Here is a 24,795-nt window from a genome sequence, read left to right as displayed (position 1 = left end):
TTGACCTTTCATCCACTTGAAGACAATGGGATCAACTGCCTTGTTTCTGGTGAGATATTTGTGGCCTGTCATACTTTTATACAAAGATACTGACTTATGTCTATAAGTAGTGCATTAAAAGTGTAATAACTTATAGTCACGTTTTTCTTTTTTTTTTTTTTTACAAGAGAGCAGCATGCCTTCACTTCACCCACAACATGAGTGAACCCTCATGGTATTTGTAAGCATAATGGAATAAGTGAGGTGGCTGCAGTGGCCATAGGTGACCACCAATGACCCTTGCTGGGGATGGCAGGAGCGTGGGGTGCTTCCCTAAGCATACAAGGTTTTCTGAGGGCTTATGGGAATTAGTTCTCCCCTAACCCTTCCTGCCCCCTCGCACCCCATCCCCCCCCACCTTTGACCACTTGCTGCACTGGGTTGAGGAATTCTGTGGAGATTCAAGCAGGGCACCATTTTAACACCCATTCATCTAAGTGTTTAGGTGGCTCCAATCCTAGCTCTCCTCCATATACCATGGCCCAGTTCAAAATCACCTAGCCTAAACTAAGCCTCTCCTAAAGACCCACAAAAAGTGAGGGCGTGGAGACACATCCTAGCTATAACAGCTGAAATTCCAATTTGAAGGGCACCAGGGCATTCCCACTGGGCATGTACTTGAACATGGCTTAAAACTGAGACGCCTCTCCAGAGTAACAATTTACAAATAATGGAACACACTAGAGGGCCACAGTGGAGCTTCCCATCCTACTCAAGACTTCCCAGAGCTGCAGAAACAAGCTTCAAGTTGACCATGGTCAGTGGTGGGGATCTCCTCTCTTGGGACTGCAGTCTCTTCATTCCGTGAGCAGGGAGCTCTAATGGCAAGAAAGCAGTTCCTCAAATTAGCCCTAAATCAGCCTCTCACTAGCTCCCATCTGCTGTGGTGTGGTTCTGCCTTCTGTTCCTTTTGGCTATGACCCCAGCACCCCAGGCTAAAGATGCTTGTAGACTATTGTTGCCTGATCCCTCATTGTGCAGTTCATGATTTTTAAACTTTGAAGATTTCATCAAAAAATAGGTTGAATTTTCATCCAATTTTTTCCCTCTGGGTCCTTGCTCAGTTAGCTTAAGAACACTCAGAACATTACTGTAGTCTGATAAAATCATGTTTATCAACCATTGAACTGTATGGCATCTTCTTAAAGGAAAAAATAGAGTTATAGAATTCTGGGGCAGGGTAGAGTTAGGTGAAATTTAAGTTTTCATCTTCACTTCCACCTTAGGCACGTGGATCTGATTAATTTCACAAAGCAACAGCAAGCCAGTCTGTTTTCCAGAATTATTGGTTTAAAAACCAATCCATATTTTTTATTGCATCTTTCTTGACCTTCAGAATGTTTTAAGGGTTTTTTTTCTTCTTCTCTTTTTACTAATAATGGGTTGTATATGTGCTTAGAATCTCTCCCATAGAGAGATCTGTCCTACAGACAGGAGATATTGCTCAATTTTGTAAAACCAAAACTACAGGGAAGAGAGAATGTTTAGAATATTAATATAAATTTTAATCAAATACAAAGTTTAATAACAGAAAGCTAAGACATAGTCATACACTTTCTAGTCTTTTTTTTAAATAAAGTTTCTCTTTTTTTTTTTTTTTTTTATTTGAGAGAGAGTGTGAGAGTGTATAAGCACGGGAAGGGGCAGAGGGAGAGAGAGAGAATCTTAAGCAGACTCCACGCTCATGCAGGGCTCAATCCCTCGACTCTGGGATCATGACCTGAGCCAAAATCAAGAGTTGGATGCTCAACTGACTGAGCCACCCAGGCACCCATATGCTTTCAGGCCTTAATGATGCCTTCTCAGAAAGCCAAGGGACATTTGACTCAGACCAGTCTTGTCCAGTTCCTGGAGAAGTACACCTGCAAGTTTTGGGGTGGGGTAGAAGTCAGTGAAGAAGGTAGGACACCAAGGCCCCCTAGTATACAGGTGCCCACCCTGAGCTTCCTTCCTTGCCTCCAAATCCTCATGGCTCCCCAGATCAGCGCCCATGCAGGATCCAACAGTTGGGGAAAGAGGAACGGTTTCTGATGGCAGACTGGGGGTGTCAATCCAGAGCTTGGTTGGGCTGGATGTGTGAAGGTGGGTCAAGTAAGGGCTTCCAAATGGTCTGCTTTGGGCTATTGGCATTTAAACCCTTGAGATTTTAACTCAGAGCCCTGAGTTTGTGAGTTTTATTTTCCATTTGCTTTAGATCAGTCATTGCTAACCCTGCAAATGATGGAAGATTTTAAGGAGATTTTAAGACATACCACCATCCAAGATGGTGCCTCATTCCCAGAAATTCCCATGTAACTGTTCTGTTTGGGCCTCAAGTTGCCCAAGTGATTCTAATACGCAGCCAGGGTTGAGAATCCCTGCTTTAGAAAGATTTTAAAGCTAAATTTAATCAACCCTCCTATGGTTTTGAGCCCTATATGTTCCTATCTATAAAATTGGAACCTCTCTTATATCTCTTTAAAAATTGTGTACTCTTGAACAACATGGGTTTGAACTGCGTGGGACCACTTATATGCAGAATTTTTTCAAATAAATACAATACAGTACTGTTAATGTATTTTCTCTTATGATGTTCTTAACATTTTCTTTTCTCCTAGTTTACTATATTGTTAGAGTGCAGTATATAATATATATAACATACAAAATATGTATTAATTGACAGTTTATGTTATCAGTAAGGTTTTTGGTCAACAGTAGTCTATTAGTAGTTAAGTTTTTGGGGAGTCAGAAGTTATACACAAAATTTTTTTAATGTTTATTTATTTTTGAGAGACAGAGTGCAAGTGTTGGGGGGTGGGTGGGCAGAGAGAGAGGGAGACACAGAATCCAAAGCAGGCTCTAGGCTCTGAGCTGTCAGCACAGAGCCCGATGCGGGGTTTGAACTCACAAACTGTGAGATCATGACCCAAGCTGAAGTCAGAGGCCCAACTGACTGAGCCACCCAGGTGCCCCTATACACAAAATTTTTAAGAATGTTTATTTATTTATTTTAAGAGAGAGTGCACATATGTAAGCAGGGGAGGTGCAGGGAGGGAGAGAGAGAATCCCAAGCAGGCTCTGTGCCATCAGTACGGAGCTGGGTGCAGAACTCAGTCCCATGAACTGTGAAATCATGACCTGAGCTGAAATCAGGAGTCAGATGCTTAACTGCATGAACCATCCAAGTGCCCCAATAGATGAATTTTTGACTGCATAGGAGGTCAGTGTCCCTAACTCCTGTATTGTTCAAGGGTAAACTGTATACACACACACACACACACACACACACACACACACACACATTTCTGTATGTGTGTAGATAGATAGATAGATGTATTTGGAAAGCAACCTGTTTCTGTTCTACTTTCTTTCTAGAAGCTAATTTATAGCTCTTTTTTTCCCCTCTAGAAGTCCCCTGCAGTTTCTTTCTTGTGGCTGATATTTGTAGTTGGTGTTGGCCCTGAAGGCATACGGAATTACTTAGTGGTTTTCTGACTTTCCTTCCTGGTTTATTTAGGCTCTAAGATTGATTTGCTTGATTGTTTTCAAAGAGGCAATGACATCATTTGTTTTTATTTCTATTTTTGAAGGTGAAGCTATTTGCTCCTAATGCTGAGCAGATGTACATTGTTAATCACTTGAAAGGGAGCCCAACAGAAGAGAAGAGAAATGTACCAAAGGAAAGTGCCAGAAGAGCCCATGGGGGCCTACAAGATTTGGCAGACCTGAACTCCAGCAAGCTTGAAGCTGCCATTACACCGGTGAGTTAGCTGAAAGCTGTTGAGACCAACTGTTCATTTTAATTAATGTTCACTGACTTTAAACCCTCTTCCAGCAAAAGCTGCACAGATTCAGCTGCCATTTTGAAGCCTCTGTGCCAGGAGGTAGGTCATGGTTCTCAAACTTTGCTGCACATGAAAGTCACTTGGAAAGCCTTTAAACAGTCTCAGTGCCTGGGTCACATCTCAGACCAGTTACATCAGACTTTCTGGGGGTGGAAACAGATGTCAGTGCTTTTTGATGCTTTACAGGTTCTTCCACTGTGTAGCAAAGATTGAGAACCAGTGCTCTATCAAGAATGACCAGTGGTTCCCAGACTTGGCTGCACCTGGAATCACCTGGTAGGCTTTAAAACCACCAATGCCTGTGTCCCCCCAAAATTTTGGAAGTTTTAAGGTTCCTAGATGATTCTCATATGCAGACAAATTTGGGATCCACTGCACTAGAATGGCATATCTCTAAGTTTAATTGGTAGGTGATTCACCTGGAGATCTTGTTACAGTGCAGATTCTTATTCAGCTCTCAGGTGACAGGTGGCATGTGGCATGCAGCCCACATTTTGAGGCCTCAAGACTCTGGAAATCACAGTGGAGGGTTGCCTGTTTCTAGACCTTTTCAGCACAGTGATCACTTTATAGATAGGTGACCTGCCTATCTACATGCCTGTACATATGGATGTATACCTACCTTTTAAAATAAATGATTGACTTACAAGTATAATTGTCTTAAGTATTTTTTATTTCCTTTTATTTAACCCCCACATAAGGAATTGAATGTTATATATTTATTTTTCAAACTAACCGGTTTTAGTTTAATTATATATATGTATACATATATACATATATGTATATATGTACGTATACATACACACATACATGTATACATGTACATGTGTGTGTATATATGTGTATATATATATATATATATATATATATATATAATTTATTTATTTATTTTGAAAGAGGGAGAGAGCAGGGGAGGGGCAGAGAGAGAGAGGGAAAGAGAGAATCCCAAGCAGGCTCCTCACTGTTGGCGCAGAGAGCGACGTGGGGCTCAAACTCACGAACCGTGAGATCATGACCTGAGCCAGGAAATCAAGAGTCTGATGTTCAACCAACTGAGCCACCCAGGCGTCCCAAGTTGGTTTAGTTTGTTTAAACACTAACAATCAGTTTTATTTTAAGATTATTTTGGTTTTTTTTAATGTTTATTTATTTATTTTGAGAGAGAGCGTGCACACATGCACACATGGGGGTGGGGCAGAGAGAGAGGGAGAGAGAGAATCCCAAGCAGGCTCCACACTGCCATTGCAGAGCCTGATGCAGGGCTCCATCTCCCAAACCGTGAGATCATGACCTGAGCCGAAATCAAGAGTCAGACACTTCACTGACTCAGCCACCCAGGTGATCCTATTTTAAGAGTATTTTAAACATTCACAATATTGTTGAAATCTATAGAGGCAGTTAGGAGATGTCCCACAGTGAGAATCGGAAATCATCGTTTTAGGTAAGAAGTGTGCTGGGAAACCTGGGTGGCTCATTCAGTTAAGTGTCCCATTTCAGCTCAGGTCATGACCTCACAGTTCGTGAGTTCAAGCCCTGCACTGTGCTCTGTGCTGACAGCACAGCGCCTGGAGCCTGCTTCAGATTCTGTGTCTCCCTCTCTCTGTGCCTCCTCTGCTCATTCTCTCTCTCTCTCAAAAATAAATAACATTAAAAAAAAGTGGGGGGGCACCTGGGTGGCTCAGTTGGTTAAGCATCCAACTTTGGCTCAGGTCATGATCTTGTAGTTTGTGAGTTTGAGCCCCGCGTCGGGCTCTGTGCTGACAGCTCAAAGCCTGGAGCCTGCTTGGGATTCTGCGTCTCATTTTCTCTCTGCCCCTCCCCCACTTGTGCTCTCTCTCTGTCTCTCAAAAATAGATAAATGTAAAAAAACAAAAGTGTGCCACTTGTGGATGCTTATACATATTTATCTGAGCAGGTTGCTTACTGCTATTTTACATATAAAGTATTCCAGATATCTGTTGCTATATGACAATTACCACTAAAATTTAGTGTCTTAATAATTTATTATCTTTCCTGGTTCTGTTGGTTGACTAGGCTTAGCTTGAGCTTTGCTTGAGGCCTCTCCTGCAGCTGCATGGTGGCTGGAGCTGCAGACATCTGAAGATTCAATCAGGCTCCAGTCTGATACCTGAGTCGGGATTGGTTGGCTGTGCAGCCATCTGGCCATTTCATGTGGCAATCTTGGGCTTCTTTGTAACTTACAGACCTTGGGGTGTCTGAGCTTCTCACATGCAAGCTGGCATCCCCCAGAGAAAGCATTCCAAGAGACCCAGGCTTTCCTCTTCTGCTCTAGCCACACATGTCCCTCAGAATCACTTATGCCACATTCTGTTGATCAAAAGGGAGACTAGGTTCAAAGAAAGGAGAATACCAAAAGGCACGAGTACCAGGAGGCATGCATATTAGGGCACTATCTTTGAAGACTTTCTACATACTATATATATAACATAAATTGAAATATCTATTTACCAAATGCAGGGTGAGGGCAGTAAAGGAGATAATTTTATTTGAGTTGCTGGTGTCTTTTAGTTGTATTCTTTTTTCTTTCACTGCCAATAGGCATGCCCTGAGACAGTTTGTAAAGATTATTTCCCTTGAGGTCTGATGTTAAAATTAGTATTTTCACATCTAAAATGGTGTTACTTGTAAATCAATTTTTAAAAATTACTGTGATTTGAAAAAAAAGTATTTTATTCTAACACATGAAGATGCATTTTGTTTTTAGGAGAAATGAAATTACCCCAATGCTTTTTAAAAATATATAGTTCTATTTGTACCACACTTGAAGTATTTAGCAAAAATTATTATCAACATGGGTATCCCAGCTTGTGTCTTCAGAATTTTACTGTTGATGCAAAATGGTGCTTATTATTTGGTTAATATAAACCCTCTATATCTGTAAAATCCATTTGCTACAGGGCTACATTGAAGCCATGTAAACTCCCTAATAATTGGGTTGGTGTTTTAGCATTTGGCACCAGCTCTTTACAAAAGGATCTCTGAGGGGCGCCTGGGTGGCTCGCTTGGTTGAGCATCTGACTCTGATTTTGGCTCTGGTCATGATCTCACGGTTCGTGGGATCAGGCTCTGTGCCGATCTTGGAGCCTGCTTGGGATTCTCTCTCTCCCCTGCTTATGCACGTGCGCGCGCTCTCTTTTTTCTCTCACTCTCAAAATAAATAAGTAAACTTAAAAAAATAAAAGTCAAAATGATCTCTGAACAACTTTGACAAATAGAGGTTGCTACTCTGACTTTGTAAAATGAAGTTAATGAATTAACTAGAGTCATTGTCAACCCCAGAGTCTTAAAGAAATGCTATTTTTCCTTTCTAATAATGTGTTATTGCTCTCATATACCTTAATTCTTTGCTTAAGAATTAATTGTTCATAGAACTACCGTACGACCCAGCAATTGCACTACTAGGCATTTATCCAAGGGATACAGGTGTGCTGTTTCGAAGGGACACATGCACCCCCATTTATAGCAGCACTATCAACAATAGCCAAAGTATGGAAAGAGCCCAAATGTCCATTGATGGATGAATGGATAAAGAAGATGGGGTATATATATACAATGGAGTATTACTCGGCAGCCAAAAAGAATGAAATCTTGCCATTTGCAACTACGTGGATGGAACTGGAGGGTATTACGCTAAGTGAAATTAGTCGGTCAGAGAAAGAGAGAAATCACATGACTTCACTTATATGAGGACTTTATTATTTTTTTTTAATTTTTTTTTCAACGTTTATTTATTTTTGGGACAGAGAGAGAGACAGAGCATGAATGGGGGAGGGGCAGAGAGAGAGGGAGACACAGAATTGGAAACAGGCTCCAGGCTCTGAGCCATCAGCCCAGAGCCCGACGCGGGGCTCGAACTCACGGACCGCGAGATCGTGACCTGGCTGAAGTCAGACGCTCAACCAACTGCGCCACCCAGGCGCCCTTATATGAGGACTTTAAGAGACAAAACAGATGAACACAAGGGAAGGGAAACAAAAATAATATAAAAACAGGGAGGGGGACAAAACAGAAGAGACTTATAAATATGGAGAACAAACTGAGGGTTACTGTAGGGTTGTGGGAGGGGGATGGGCTAACTGGGTAAGGGGCACTAAGGAATCTAGTCCTGAAATCATTGTTGCACTATATACTAACTAATTTGGATATAAATTTAAAAAATTAAAAATAATATTAAAAATAAATGAATAAAAATGACAAAAAAAAAGAATTAATTGTTCATAGGTTCTTCTTGTCAGCTGCCTCAAATAATCCTGGGTTCCTTGTCTTTGTAGGTGGTTTTGGGGTGGCCCAGAACTGCCCTGTCAACAGTTCTGTAAAGGACTCTTTCAGCCCTCCACTGTGCCAAGATGCCTATCAGCGGGTGCTTCATTTCCAGTGTGCTGGCAGCTACAACCTTCCTGCTTGTGAAGTCACAGTGGGTCACGCTATTCAGTGTGGATGGAAGGGGAGAAAAGGATGAAAAGCTTACTGCTGGGTAAGCAGGCTCTACAGTGCTTTCCTATTTTCCTTCCTCCAGATGAATATAAATGTGACTACTTAACAAATCATCTTTCATTGTGGGGTTGCCATATTTGGTGATTGGCATTAGGGCGGGGGGGGGGCGGACATGGTAAGGGACAGTGATTTAAGGTGATGACACCAGATGGCTTTGAATCATAGGGAAAATATTCTTTCAACATATATTGGCTTTCTCTGTAAGAAGCAAATTTCAATGCAGCAATTCTCTTGTGTGATACCATTCAGCTGTATGGATCAAATTATACTTGCTTTATTATTTCCTATTGATCCTAGTACATACAGCCTTCATTTCTCTTACGAAGGGAATATTTATTTTTTTAAATTTTTTTTTTTTCAACGTTTATTTATTTTTGGGACAGAGAGAGACAGAGCATGAACGGGGGAGGGGCAGAGAGAGAGGGAGACACAGAATCGGAAACAGGCTCTAGGCTCCGAGCCATCAGCCCAGAGCCCGACGCGGGGCTCGAACTCACGGACCGCGAGATCGTGACCTGGCTGAAGTCGGACGCTTAACCGACTGCGCCACCCAGGCGCCCCCGAAGGGAATATTTAAATGAAGCCACGTGTCAGAATAGATACTTTATGTGCAGAGTGCCTGTGGGCTGTTGTTCCACACTGCAGCATTTGAGAGGCCAGTGCAACCTAATCATTGTAACTCTCTTCACAGTCCTGCTGTCTGTTGCCGAAGAAGCATTTTCCTCCACTCCGTTGTCCCCTCTTCTGATAGGTTCGGTGATGCTGCTGGAGCCACGGCTGCACAGAAGCCTAGATGCAAACACGGCTGCGGGGGGCGGGGGTGTCCGAGCCGCGCAGGTGCGGCCCCTCTGCACGAGCTTTTTGAAGGAATAGGAAGAATGGCTATTTTATAATGTTTTATACTGGATTTGAAAAGTGATATTTTACTTATAATAATTAGAAGAAATTGTTCAAGTGAAAAGATTCAGCTCCAGCCAAATGAAGTACACACTTTGTCACTTACTGATAGGAACTTTCAGTGTGATCTTGGCTCAAAGATTAAATAACCATCACTGAATCATTCAGAGATACATGGTTTCTAAACAAGCACGCTTTCATTTCTGTCTTTCGTTTTTTAAAGTCAGAAACAACACTCTCATGCCGTGTTTCAAACAGATGGGCGTTGGGCTGTTCCAAAGGCTTTTTCCTGAACCTCCAGTTTGGTTCCTGTACAGACACCAACTGTAGCTGGAGTGGGTTGGATTATTTTTAATGATAACTGCAACAGAAAGCAAGGAGAATTTAAGTGAGATGCTCACCTCTGAATGTTGATTTCTGCATTTACAACTGAACTAGATGACTAATCTTCATGATTTCTGTGAAGGTATTCTGTTCTTTACGATTCAGATAAAGCCAGGACCCTTCTTAAAGTTACTGTGTGTCATACATTCTTTTGACGTGTTCAGTGTTCAGCTGTCAGTCGCTGGGCACCCAGGCTTTAGCAGGAACCAGAGTAGCCTGTGCAACACTCCTCTGTTTTGGATGTCTTTTCAACAATCACTTGCTGTGAACTACCACTATACTGTTTTGTGTGGGTTTTTTTTTGTTGTTTTTTAATATGGGATAGGAGAAGAGAGGGAGAATGAAACAATTTCACCGAGTGATAAAAATCTGCAACACTGCTGGTAGATTTCGTACGATGGGAAGACACAACACGTGTGTGTGTACAGGGGCACCTCTGCTGTAGGGAAGGTGGGGTATCTTATTGTGGCTTTGCACACACCCCCCCCCCCCCTCGTCTTCGGTTCTCTGTAGCTTTGCTCTCTGCAGGGAAGTCCTTCCAGAATTGACAGGGAAGCTGCATTTCTACAGTGCCACACATGTTTTAATGTCACAGGTCATGCTCCGGCCCAGAAGAGCTAGAAACTATGAAGTCCACTGAAGGAAGGTTCACATTCGTTCCGGGGAAGCATGAAGGAAGCACAGCCAGGCCGGAATAGGTATGGAGCACTTTCCTTGTCCTAGGTACTTGTTTTGCTGGTCTCTCTACTCATACTGGATTATAAGCTCATGATTGTAAAAGGTTATTGCATATTCTGTTGACTGCTTTATCACCTGCACTGAGAACATCCTCTGTTGTATTAGGCCCTTGATATGAATTTGTTGGTAATGAATGCCCACCAGCTACTCAGCTTCTCCAAAGAGATTCCCTCCATGAGCCATTATAGACCTTAAGGTGGGGTCGGAAGAGACTTATCTGATAACTTTTTTAGATAAAGGGTTGCAAGTAAAGTTGTTATAAAACATAATATATAAAATTTCTCTTTAAAGTCACATTTTCATTTTCGGTGCCTGGGTTAAAATCACGACAGCTCTTTGGTCTGTGACAGCTTTAAGCCCCGGGGATACCAGTTTTAGTTAATACTGTGATGGAACACACAGCTCAAGTGCTACAGCGCAGAGACAATTCCTGGGGTGGTGGAGGCAAAGTCCAGTTGGTCGGTGTCATGTGTCTGTCCCCCACAAAGCCACACAAATAGGAAAGAAAGGCATTTTAGTCTGGGAAAAGTTGTGCAGAAAGGAGACCATAGGAGGCCATAAGCTGCTGCCTTTATCAAGCCTTATTCAGGAGGTTCATCTCGGCTGGCGTCTGGGAGCTTGGCACATACACACTCCCTGACTCATAAAACTGGTTCGCTTGGCCTAGGCTGTGCAGACATCGCTGTTCTCGCCTTCTTGGAGTTTGCGATTTTGATCGTTGCTGGGTGGAGGGGACCTATGTGACCAGACACTGTTAAAAGCCTTGGGTGCAGAGTCTCTTCCCAGGGCAGACACAGTGTACCGACTTCAGTGAATTTTTCACTCCTGGAGAGAGGAACACACTCACGTGTCTCCTCGCTGGTGGGAGGGGGCGTCACAAACCTCCAGACTCTGCCAGTGTCTTTTTCTCCAGTTGACCCTGTCACGTAACCTTGCACTGTATAACCCTTAACCAGAGTGCAACTCTTTGCTGAGTTCCCGAAGTTCCTCTGGTGATCCCTGAGTGTGCGTGTGGTCTTGGGATCCCCAAAACATACATACTAGCCAGCACCAGGGCTCCTCAGGTGTGTCTGGTGACAGGAAGTTTGACTCAAGGCCTCGAATGTGTGCTGAGGATGCAGAAACACAGGGTGCTGGAATGAACCCCTTTCTGAGCTGGGGCCTTTGTCCCAATCTTGAGTGGGCTTCCTCCCATGTTGTCTGGCCTGATCCACGTAGACGACTCATTTGCCTGGATACAGAGCCTATAACACAAAAGACTAAGCAGGATGCTTTGTTGCCACCCCCAAGGGAATGGAAGGGGAAAAGCCAGCATTTGCCACACTGCCTACATAGCAGATCAGAGCGGTCCAGGCCCCTACCTTGGCCTTTCTCAGGGTGAGGAGACTCACAGGCTGTCCTTGTTCTCCAGCCTCATGGACAGAAGAGACAAGAGGCTCGGCTTTACTCTCCCATTCCCTCAAAAGCTCTCTACCAGCACTCTGGCTAAAAAAATACCCTAGCTTTTGACTCTCCTAGAAAGGAACCGTCGATTTTTTTGTATGTGGTATGGTGGGGGCGGATGGTGCACAGGGCTGCCAGTGAAGAGGACCCTTATGCTCTCTCTACAGACCCACATTCCCTCATATTTTCTTCTGCTTTCAGTTAACTTGGTGTGCATAATAACCAATATCAAGGTCACCTTAGTGCTGTGGTCCCCTCAGGAGATATCTTCTTCCCCAACCCCTGCTTTTTGTCTGAAACATCCGTCAAGGGTGTGTAAAGATAAACTGAGGCCTATTAATTTTTTTAAGAATTTATTTGAGCAAAAATTGATTTGAATCCTACAGCATGGAGCCTAGCAGATAGAAAGGAGCTCCAAGGAGCTGTATAAGATGAGAGACTTTTATAGGTAGAAGGGAGCAGGAACAAGGAAGTTCTGAGACAAAATAGGTTATTGCAAGGTTACTTTTCTTTGGGGGATGGCGGGGGTCTGTTAGGCATATTGGCTAACTGGTGCTGATCTGGCAATTTCTGAATGACCTGTTTGATATGATTCCATTTCTGGGAATGCTGAAACTGTAAGTATATCTCATTTTACTGATGCGGGACTTAGCATAAGGACTCCACTTGGGGTCTATTGTCTTGTTTTTAACAGGGATTATCTGAGGATATTATTACTAGCCCTTAGATCTTGCCCCTAGAAATTTCTGGTGTATAAAGATGGGATAATTAAATTTTATCTGAAGGCCACAGTAGAAACCACAACTTTGATCTCCTGTTTTATTTACCATGTTCAGACAAATTAATTACAGTTACAGGATATGTCCTATGGAACAGCATAATCCAAATGATACAGAGCCAGCCATAGAAAATTTACACACTTATAAGTACTGTTTTAGGTATAGCCTACAAATTCTGATATATGCGGTTTTGTTATTGGTAGGTTCTAGATGTTTTATAATTTTTGTGATCATTTCTTCTGTGACCCAAGTTATTTCAAGGAATTTTTATTTCTAAACATTTCAGTCTTGTCTAATCTTTTTTTTTAATATGGAACTTAAATTTCATTGTGATTAGAGAAAATGATCTATATCTTCCAGTCCTTTAAAAAGTTAAGACTTGCTTTATGGCTCAGTATATGGTCCTTTTTTGTAAATGTTCTGTGAGATTTTTATTTTTAATTTTCTTAAATGTTTATTTTAGAGAGAGAGAGATAGAGCATGTGAGAGTGGGGGTATGCAGAGAGAGGGGGGAACAGAGGATCCAAAGCAAGCTCTGAACTGACAGCAGCGAGCACAATGCAGGGCTCGAACCCACAAACTGTGAGATCATTACCTGAGCCAAAGTCGGTCGCTTAACTGACTGAGCCACCCAGGCACCCCATAAATGTTCTTGTAAGATTTTAATTTAACTTAATTTAATTTAATTTATATTATATTTTCTTTTCTTTATTTATTGTTTTAAGTGTATTTATTTATTTTGAGAGAGACAGAGGCAGCACCAGTGGAGAAGGGGCAGAGAGAGAGGGAGAGAGAGAGAATCCCAAGCAGGCTCTGTGCTGCCTGTGCAGAGCCTGATGTGGGGCTCAAACTCATGAAACCACGAGATCATGACCTGAACCAAAACCAAGAGTTGGATGCTTAACTGACTGCTTTTTGCTTGAGTTCTATTTTGTTTAATATTAACATTTATTTATTCCAGCTTGCTTTTGTTAGTGTTCCATCGATATTTCCCCGACTTTTTTACTTTGAACTTTTCTGCATCCTCATGAGTCTTAAATAACTTATATAACTGGTTTTTTAATTTTGTTATTATTTTTTAATGTTTATTTATTTTTAGAGAGAGACAGAGACAGAGACAGAGCGTGAATGGGGGAGGGGCAGAGAGAGAGGGAGACACAGAATCTGAATCAGACTCCAGGCTTCTGAGCTGTCAGCAGCCCAGCTCAGCAGTTGGAGTCCAACGCGGGGCTTGAACTCACGAACCACGAGTTCATGACCTGAGCTGAAGTCAGCTGCTAACCGATTGAGCCACCCAGGCGCCCCTGGATTTTTTAAGAAATGACTCCTGATGACACCAAAAGCAGGAACAATAACAATTTTTTTTATTTTCTATATTTTTTTAGTAAAATTTTTTAAAATGATAAAATGGAGTTGATCAAAATTTAAAACTTTTTCTCTTTAAAAGAGACCATTAAAAACATGAAAAGACAAACCACAGACTGGGAGAAAATATTTGTAAAACGTATATCTATAAAGAACTTATACTCAGGATATATAAAGAATTCCTACAATTGAATGATAAGAAGACAACTTAATTAAAATAATTGTCAAAAATAGGCAAGAGTTAGTCATTTGGAAAATGCAAACTAAGGCCACAACATACCATTATGTACTCCCTACACAGGAGAAAATAAAAAAGACCGACAATTCCAAGAGTTGGTGAGGATTTGGAGAAACTGGAACCCACACACATTACTGATGGAAATGTAATGTGATAGAGCTGCTTTGAAGAACAGTTTTTCTAAAGTTAAACATGTACTTCCTAAATGACCCAGCATTCCCACTCGCAAGTATCTACCTAACATTCTACCTAACATTCTTTAAGGAATGGAAAGATACGTCCACACCAAGACATGCATGTGAACATTCATAGAAACATTATTCGTAGTAGACCCAAACTGGAAACAATATGCTGTCCATTAACTCCTGGATGGGTAAATAAATGTAGTATATCCATACAACAGAATGCTACTCAGCAGTGAAAGAGAATAAAGTATCGATACATATATGGAAAAAATCTAAAACCATTATGCTAAGTGAAAGACACTGGACACATAAGACCACATATTGTATGATTCCATTTATATGAAATGTCTGAAGGAGACACAACCATAGAGATAGAAAAATGGATCATTGGTTGCTAAGGCTGGAGGTGGGAATAGGGATTGATTGCAGACCAGCATGAGGGTTTTATTTGTTTCTCTGTTTTTGGCATGATAGAAGTACTCCCGGGGCTCCTGGCTCACTTAGTCGGTAGAGCACGTGACTCTTGATCTCAGAGTTATGGGTTTGATTACCTAAGATTACTTAAAAATAAAATTTTAAAACATAAAAATAAAATCTTTAAAAAAAATGAAGAGAAGTTCTCCAAAACTGGATGGTGATGATGTTTGTACAACTCTATAAATTTACTAAAACTCATTGAATTGGACAAAAGATAGATGAGTTAATGGTTTGTAAATTAGATGCTAATAAGCTTGTTAAAGATTGTTTTTTATGTATACATAGTCTCTGTATTTTTTAACTGAACTATTTAGTCCATTTATTCTTCTTGTAATTATAGATATATTTGGATTTTTTCCTATCATTTTATATTCTATATGTTCTACCTTTCTTATATTTCTTTCCCTCCTCCTTTCTTGTCTTCCTTTGGTTTATTTTCTTTTTCCTAATTCCATATTTCTCTCTCTGTTAACCTGGAAGTGGTATATTCTACTGTTGTCTTATAATGGTTACCCTGGAAATGTCAACATGCATACTTACAAATCAAAGTCTACAGTTAATAGCTTTGCCCTTTTCTTGAATGAGATAAGGAATTTAGAGCACATTAATTATAGTAACTCCCTGCTTATATGTATTGCTAAAGTTGCAATTTTTAACCCCATAAGACATTTTTATTATTTTACAAAGTCAATAGTTATTTAATTACCCACATATTTTTTGCTGTCGTTCTTTATTACATGTCAAACTCTTCGTCCATATTTTTCTCAAAAATTTTTTTGTAACAAAACGCAGTATATTGTAGTGGTTAGCAGCATGGCTTCCAGAGCCAAACTGTTTTACTTTTTATACCGCTTTTTATTTCTGCTTTAAACTGAGGCAGAGGGCTACCCAGTAACATGCTTAGGGTCACATCTAGTAAGTTGTAGGGGCAGGATTTGTACCCACTAATTCCTTATATTTAAACCCAATAGCACCCCCTCTACTGTGGGGGGCTTGTAAAAAACCATGGTCCAAGAAACATGTTGGTGGCACAATAGGCCAGAGCCCTTGTCGACTGTCAGCAAACTTACATGTAGGTTCAAATTCCTCCCACATCTTGAGGTTCATGAAGTTCATAAAGAACTCTTCTGTAAAGATTAACCTTACAAGCAAATCAGAGGTAACTTGAATTTCAGCCTTATGAATACTTATAAAATCAATTTCTCTGTGTTTCTTGCATATTTATTATTTTTCTTCAGGTAATTGGAACTGTCTTGCAGAATTTATAGGAAAAGACTCCTTCCATAAAAATCCAATTCTGTTTCTGGACTCTCTCCACCTTGCTTCACTTGTTCCTGGGCAGAGTGATAGTAAACCCTTGCTGTATAAAGCAGATCACTGATTTTTCCCCAATATAAAGTCACTTAGATGTTGGTAAGCCTCAGGAGAAACTGTCTGATGAAATTGTTGGATGCTAGATAGATTTTGAAACCATCTCCGGTGAAGACGGTCCTTTCAGAAGAGTGGTTAGGACAGAACAGTCTTCTAGGTCTTCTAGGTTCTCTACCATCTCTGTAAGTCTCTCTACTGTATCACAGGACAGCACGCTGGAAGCATTGGCTCTGAACTTCTCCCGTAGGTCCTCCTGGCTCAATGGCTTCCTCCAGTGGCCATAGAAGGTATCAGAGCGCTCTGTGAAGGTGGCTCCATCATTGAGAGTGACACTTATCTCACAGTATAGTGTGTTGAAGCTTGGCAGGTTGTCTTGAGGGTGCTCCAGCTCCACCTTACTGAGCAACTCCCTCACCTGTGGCCTGTTGATCTGGCATTTGTGGAATGATGGGACAGTGATGTCGCCATCAAGCAGTGTGGCACAGGCCACAAACTGGAAGGAATGACGAGCCTCATGCTCTGAGTCTGGGAAGGGCCTGTTTACATACTGGACATCTGGAATTCTGAGCACAATTCTTGCAATGCGGTCAATGGGAAGCAGGGCTCTGTCTGTTACAAGGTGCTTTCTCACAGATGCAGCTGCGTCTGCCACCCAGTGGGTGGCCAAATGTGCAGGGAACCGCTTGAAGGCCACATCCTGCTGGTCCAGCAGCCAAGTGTGAGAATCTAGGTTTGGAAGAACTTTTGGGGAATAGTTGGCATAGAAGGCCCCAAACCCTGTCTGCATGTCCAAGATTTGTCTGTTTCCTTGGAGACCCAGCATTGCCAGAAAAGCGGCTTCCATCCCATGCCTGGCAGCATTGCCGATATGAAGAGGCTTGGTCTGAGTGGCAGCGTTTGCTATGGGTGCCCCGGCATGAGAAACAGCAATAGCCAGGGCCTCTCGGCACTTTGTCATGCTGAGCCCCAAAAACTTGGATGTAGCAGCAGCACTACCCAAGGTTCCTACCACTGAGGGGGGATGAAATCTGGAAAGCAAAAAAGCAAAGAGTTGGAGATTTACAGACCTCAGTCAGTAGGAGGCAGTATGGTATGATAGTCGGGAATGTAGACAATGGAGCCCTGCTGCCTGGGTTCAAATCTCAGCTCTACCACGTACGGGCTGTGTGATCTTGGGAAAGTTATTCAACTTGTCTGTACCTGTTTCCTCTTACATAACATGGTGACAATAATATCTGTCTCATAGGGTTTTGTGAGTTTTGAATGAATTCACATGCTTCCATCAGTGCCTGACACAATAAATTCTTTATAGTTATTGCCAGAAAGGCAAAAGTTGCTGCTTGCTGAAATCCCATGTAAGTAGCTATAAAAATGGAGGGCCTTGCAGAAATTGAAAATTCGCCCAGTATTCCAATCTACTCCTCTGCTAGCAGGCTGGATCAAGTGGAAAAATAAATATAAGATTGAATCACATGATATAGCCAGCATGTGACTATTTTTGCTCTATGGGTTGAGCAGTCAGATTCAGGATCTTCTGAATGTTCTCAATCTGAAGGACCTCAGCAAATATCAAAGTAGATTCTGCTCTGAGATGAGACTAGGAATATTCAGAGTGCCTTGGGTGCCAAAATGACGTGAATCGCCCTAGGATGAGAGGCCCCAATTTATTTTATGGTTGTGGTTAGTTGATTCTCTAAACCCAAATGGGATTTTTCATTATTTCTTCTGGGGTCATACCTTAGTATATGGATATATGGTTTTCTGTGTGGCTGGAGAATTGACTTAGCTCTCAGCACTAATGTTAATATCTCCAGCTGATCTAACTCACCTCTATGTCAGAAAGCTCTACAGAGAGAACAGTGGACAAGTCAAGGGGGAATGCATCTACCTCTGGATGGGCAGATTCTCTCCCTACCTCTTTGGTATGTCATTGGCTTCCTTGGAGAAACGCAGTAATTGGCCTTGCACTTCAATCCCAACATTGAAAGCTAAGAGCAGATCAAGGCCAGAACACTTTGGACTTGGAGGCAGAGCTTCTGATAAAGCCAGCAGGACAGGAAGGACCGCTCCAGAAGGGTGGGTGGCAGGATGCCATGTATCATCAAAATCCATTGAGTGAATCTATGTAAACATACACACACAAACAACAACCAAAAACCAAATTAGATTTACCTGAATGCAATGGCTTTTGGACCAGTAAGGGTTTAATTTAGTAATAACTCTATTTGATATGAGATTTTTAGCTCTGATTATCTGAAAATAAAACCTGTAAACCGGCTGTAATTCTTAATCATATGGCGGGGTACTGGATGTGCTGTCCTCTGCTTAGAGCAGGCAGGACTTTAGGGAGCAGCTAGAGAGCCCCAGTGAGCTTGGCTCTTACCCAGGTAACCAGAGCTCTCTGCCACAGCACCCGGAAAGAGTGCTTAAAAACAAAGCTGTGAAGTTAGGCGGCTGTTCCTCTCTTCCTCCCCCACCCTCCAGACAAGTTGCACTGAAAGTTTAATGCCATTTATTCCATATCAGGCCATATATTTTTGTACCTTTTTGTTATGAAATAATTTCAAACTTACAGGGAAGTTGCAAGAACTCTCAAACCCAGATTAACTATTAAGGTATATTTTAAAATCATTATTTTCTGCTATGAGGTTTTATTCCTCTTCATCCTAGCCATTTGCTTATCCCTGATATGAAATAGTAATAGTCAGAAGTTCACTTAAAAATCGATTTCCATGGCTCTTGGATGTGGCTGATCTGGACACTGCTTGCTGGACATTTACTCTGGGATACACTATTGTATCAGTATTCTGAACTACTGTTCCACAAAACATAAAACTATCTCAGACATCCCAACACATTCGTGTCTAAATTATATCTTGTATATAGATACAGACTGCTGCTGACACACAGACAAAGTATAAACATTGTCAGATGAAAAGTGCTGATTTTTGCTTCAGAAAATATAGACACCATATGGCCACTGTTTCTTTCTCAGTAAATATCTGTTGAATGAAAGGATAGATGAAAAGCTGGTTACTGAATAAGAACTGGTAGTGGCCACAACAAAAGGAATTGAGTCTTGATAGCGGGTTTTATATTTTTTGCTGTAGATGTTCAAAGTTAGATACCATAAGGGTATTTTTATCTAAATCCTCCAACTGATTCCCTCTACTTCACAGTGTGTTTGAAAAGCATCAGTTCACTGTAAAGCATCAATAACTACATAGAAGAGAGGGCCGACCACTTTATCTCTCTGAACCTCAATGACTTATCAGTGAAACATGGAAATTGAGCAATTTCTGAGATATTTCCTGGCTCTGAAATTATTATGATTGCCTAAAATTAGAAAAGATGTAAACCTCCTTACAGCCACACCGTTCACAAAAGCAGCATATGTCGGTGGGAGCCTTAAGTCTGGCTGACCCCAAACAGTGCTGGCCACATTGGAACTGTAGATCTGAAAGAAAGGAATATCAATCAGTAAGACAGAGTGGAAACACGGCATGCCAAGTCACCATTTTAAGAGCCATTCCTCATCGTGGAGGCATGACTTTAAGAGTCCTTATTTGAAAACTTCGTGCTAGATGGCAGCCTTCACCATTGGATTCCTCTCTTCCTTGTAGAAGAATACACAACTTTGTCCATGGAAGGGAGAGGAGATGCTGTTGCTCTATCCCAGACTGTGATCCACAAGTGCTCTAGCGGATGGAGTCTGAATTTACTCTTGTGTATTCCTTGAGGGTAAATACTGGCGAAGGTGGACTAATTGTGGAGAGTGGGTATCACATCTACCGCATAAGCACCCACTCTCTGCTCAGAGTGCCAAACCAGCTTTTTTCCCAAGAGACTCTTAAAGTCTTTGCACGAATGAATGGTAGGTACTATTGGGGTAGATGTTATTGCTTCTAGGACTCTCAGGTAAAAAGTGCTTTCTGTCATAATAACAATAAATTATGTGATATTGCTAGTGTTAAAACTAGTCTTAAGATTGGTCTTTAGATAGTAACTTAGTAAAAAATATGGATGAATATTAAAACTCAGATAAATAAAGCATAGAAAAGCATAAAGCCATATACAACAATGCTATACACACCAAGTAATATCTCTAAAATGAAGAGTAGAGTAGTAATAGCACATGAGCACACATCTCTGGGCACGTTGGTGGGTATGACTCACGAGCAGGCATATGTGTACACTTGGTTTTACCTCTCAAGCAGACGCTGAACTTCTTACCTTACTATATTCACTGGCTTTGTGAAACACTTCTGTATTGGTTCCCAGGAAGCCGACACCCAGAGTATCCAGAATCATTCTTTTGCTTCTCTGAATGACGTGGTCTGTCAGGTGCTCCACTGTCAAGCCATGGATCACTCTGGCAAAGCTTTCTGTGACAGACTTTAAAGGGAAGAGTGTTAGAACAGTGCTGTACTCACTTTGCATTTGCCCATTCCTTGCTATACAAGAGCCTGAGGTACTATTATGTGAAGAGTTTCGCTTCACAAGGAGAAACTCAGGTGATCAACTTAAGTTCTGTTCCTGAAGACTGATGAGTACTGAGCCCCTGTACTGGGTGTGTGAGGCAAAGAGATGTGGGAGTGCACAATATCCAGTTTCCGTCCTCAGTCCAGCTGAGAACACAGACTAACATGCAGATGATGGTCACAGAGTGGGTAGGCTATGGAGGAGGGAAGCACAGAGTTAGGAGAGGATGGGAGAGACATCTCATCCATAAAGTGGGCATGCCTGAGTGGGGGGCAGTGCATTCAGCTAGGAGCTGCCGTTACTAGATACATGCCAGGCATCGTCCTGCTTGTTGTAAATACAGTATCCATTTAGTGCCACGAGTTTCTGGGTAGGTATTATGAGCGCCACTCGCTTTGCAGGTGTAGAGACCCAGATGTGGAAAGGTGACATCACTAAGTTCCACAGCTCTTAGGTGGTAGAGTTTGGACACAAATTTCTCTGGGTCTAGCTCCAAAACTGAGCATGTAATTATTAAGCCACATTTCCTAAAGAGGAAAACAAACCTCGAAGCACCTGGGGTTCTTGTTGAAAATGAACATTCTAGTCCCTACTCCAGACCTCCAGAATTATCCTACCCCTTACCCCCAGATGAACCAGAAGCTTTGCAGGCATAGCACAGAATTCTGTGTTTTCATTAAGATCTTTAGGTGATTCTTAAATGTTCTAGTGCTATTATGTCCAACGTGGTAGCTACTCTCCACGTTGGCTATTGAGCATTTGAAATGTGGCTAGTCCAAACTGGGATGTGTCATGAGAGTAAAATAAACACTGGATTTTGAAGACTTAGTAGGAAAAGAGGAATATAAAGCATCTCATTAATAATTTTAAAATATTACATGCTAAGATGATAATATTTAGGATATATTGGTAAATGAAATATATTTTTTTATTAAAAATTTTTTAAGGTTTATTCATTTTTCAGAGACAGAGAGAGCATGAGTGGGGGAGGGGCAGAGAGAGAGGGAGACACAGAATCTGAAGCAGTTTCCAGGCTCTGAGCTGTCAGCACAGAGCCCAACATGGGGCCCAAACTCACAGACGGTGAGATCATGACCTGAGCTGAAGTCGGATGCTCAACCGACTGAGAACTACTTGAGAACGACTTCCCATTCATTCTTGTTGATGGAGATTACCTGAAGGCATGGATACCTGGGCTGGCTATGAACACTTAAGGGAGTCAGCAGGTGAAGGGGCCTGGGACAAGGGTGGAGGTTAAAGGCAGAGGTGCAGCATGGGCGGGGCTTGGAGACGTGAGAGGATGCAGTGATTTGGGCCAACCCCAGCTTCAGAGCTTCGTGCAGGGGCGGAGGTGAGAGGGATTCGCAGACTTGGACCAAGCTGGGGAGGTTCCACTATGCTGAAGACTTCCTGTCAAAGGGGCGCCATAGTGCTGTCTTTTAAAAGGTAGATGTGATCAGAACTGTGTTTTGCAAAGCTCTCTCATGTAGTCTGTCATGTAGAGAATGGGTCGAGGGGTAGACAAGGGCAGGTAAGAGACTGCTGCAATAGCCCGGGTTCGGGATGGGGATATGGCAGTGCCATTTGCCAAGAGAGGGAGCACAGGAAGAGAAGCAGCTGAACAATGATAATGGGTTCACTGTGAACTTGCTGAATATGAAGTGCCTGCTGAATATGGTTGTCCTAGCGGAGAAGACCATTCTGCTTCCACCCACAAACCAGATAATAAAAACCCGCAGACTTATTTGCATTTCATAAGCAGCAGAGTACTTTGCAATTCCTTTAAATATCAAGTTCTTCAATGTGTAGGCAATTATTTTGTTTTCTACACATCTGCATAAGAGAACATCTATTATGTATAGCTAAAAGCATCCACTCTTCAACTGTGTTTCCCTACATGCCTAGCGCTTAGTACTGCCTAGTAAATACCAGGTGGTTTCCCTTTTCTGCTCTGAGTATTGTATCATTGTACAACCTCCTTGGTCTCTCTGAGCATTAGATATGTCAGTTTATTTATTTATTTGTTTGTTTGTTTATTTATATTGAGAGAGAGAGCAAGCGAGTGGGGAAGGAGCAGAGGGAGAGGGAGAATCCCAAGCAAGCTCTGCACTGTCAGCGCAGAGCCTGATACAGGCCTCGAACTCACAGACCCTGAGATCACGACCTGCTGAAACCAAGTCAGACACTCAACAGACTGAACCACCCGGGTGCTCCCAGATACCTCATTTTAAAACATTAGCTATAGGGTAAGGAGTTTCTGAATTGGAAGATCCAGGGTGTCTAAGAATAGTGCCTGCACGGGGGTACAGAGATGGATCCAGTGCCCAGCTACAAGTCCTCAACCTGGCCACCAGCTAGTCCCGTATTTTCAGTCTTCAGATGCTCGAGTCAAGGAAACCCTGCCTTTTTCAAAAGGATGGACTACATTTTATGTCTCTGAAGCTCTGGTAGAAAGGTGAGGGAGTCTGGGGTGGGAGAGAGCAGGACAGAACATGAATGGGAGAGAGAGGGTGCTGGCACAGGTGTTTCTAATTAGGATGGAGAATAACAATAACTTTGTCATGCTGCTAGAAATTTGGGTAAACATATTTAGGGGCAGAGTGAGGCAAGGAGGAAAAAGCCCTGGCTTGATGATCCACCAAGTAAAACTTGGAGTTTTGAGAACTGGTTGGACCCCTTTTCTAAGCCAAATGACCTTAGTTTTCAATGTCTCTTTCCATTCCCACAGCTCCCACAGTTAAGGGCATTTGGTGATTGGTTGTTTACCTCTTCAGGGTTAGATCTGACCTGGGAGTGCGTTATGGGGAAAGCTGTATGCCTAGGGAGGATTTGTTGTCAGGGTTCCAACATGGCACCTGGAAGGTGACTGTGGCATCCATTTGCATGTTCCCATGATGCTGGTGACCTATGCAGGTAGGGCCCCATGGGGATTCCCTGACAAGTTCTGAATAACGCCCTGTGTGCCAAAGAAATGGCTCCTGAGGAAGGGAGCATGAGAAAATAAACATGCAACTGCCCCACTGTCTGTAGTCCATCTATTTCTAAAATACTTCTTTTGGTCTTCCTGATTTTCTCATGACATTTACATTTCTTTTCAATAACATGCTGTGATTAATGTATATATTAAGACAAAACATGCAACCATTTGATAAATATTTCGTGACATCTTACTCTGTGTCTGGCACTGTGCTAAGCTCTCTAGAATACTAAACCAAGATGTTACGATTCCTGCCACAATAGGATTATCTTCTCCAGGAAACTAAGGACAGTAAACAGATCATTACAAACGCAATCTGGCCATGCCATAATGGATATAGACAAGACTGGGAGGTTACAATTCAATGAACTTGCAATGATTCGTTTTCTTCCTAATTGTATGCAACAGAATCATGTCTCTTACTGGTAAAACACTGATGAAAAACAAGATGCAGTTAATTAAATAGCGCAGAGGCATGAGAAATGTTAAAATGCCATTTTTTGAACAAGAAGCAGGAAGCTCTAAGGAAATTGAGAAAAGGAGAGGTAAGCTAGAAAACCGAGTTAAATAAGCACATAAAATATAACAATACCTTGAGCATCGTGTTGAAAGAGGAGGCTTATCTCAGGAGTGAACTGGAGGAGTAATTCACTTGCTAGGTGACTCCCTTTATACCCTTCATTCTTTCCAGCCCATTCTCTTTCACTTCATTCTGACGCTAAAGTTTCCATGATTTCAACACCTCCCAAGTACGATTACTTCCACTTCCTCTTAATGAGTTGTTTAACCCAACTGGAGATGAGGAATTAGACAAGGCTGGGAAGTAATGTACAAATGGTCAAATGATTTCTCATAGATATCAGGGAACTGAATGCATCTTGTGCTTAGATGCCATACATCAAAAGTAGAAAAATTTGCACTCTTTTATTCAGGTATTCTCACTTCTAAAAATTTATCCTAAGGAAATAGGCATGGATGTATAGAAAAAAACTTAGCAAAAAATAATTCACAGATTTGCTTATAAGATTAAAAATCAGAAACAATCAAATGTCCCCTGTGGATTGGTTAAGTAGAATATGGC

At 41.9% G+C, this 24,795-nt stretch overlaps 1 protein-coding gene across 2 annotated transcripts; it reads right to left on the bottom strand.

Moving 5' to 3' along the window:
- Positions 1–14,099: 14,099 nt before the first annotated feature.
- Positions 14,100–24,384, bottom strand: ACOD1 (aconitate decarboxylase 1). 2 transcript variants are annotated; one of them, XM_047862838.1, is made up of 5 exons: positions 24,307–24,384; positions 20,489–20,650; positions 19,623–19,712; positions 18,171–18,376; positions 14,100–17,283 (listed from the first exon to the last, which is right to left on the bottom strand). In XM_047862838.1, exons 1-5 carry the CDS (start codon positions 24,313–24,315, stop codon positions 16,338–16,340), a joined length of 1,413 nt encoding a protein of 470 aa, XP_047718794.1. In that variant the 5' UTR covers positions 24,316–24,384; the 3' UTR covers positions 14,100–16,337. The 2 variants fall into 2 exon arrangements, with proteins under 2 accessions (XP_047718794.1, XP_047718801.1); XM_047862845.1 differs by lacking the exon at positions 19,623–19,712.
- Positions 24,385–24,795: the final 411 nt, after the last annotated feature.

The sequence above is a fragment of the Prionailurus viverrinus genome, chromosome A1 (assembly GCF_022837055.1).
Source record: "Prionailurus viverrinus isolate Anna chromosome A1, UM_Priviv_1.0, whole genome shotgun sequence".
Taxonomy (NCBI): domain Eukaryota; kingdom Metazoa; phylum Chordata; class Mammalia; order Carnivora; family Felidae; genus Prionailurus; species Prionailurus viverrinus.
This window is presented reverse-complemented; position numbering and strand designations above follow the sequence as displayed.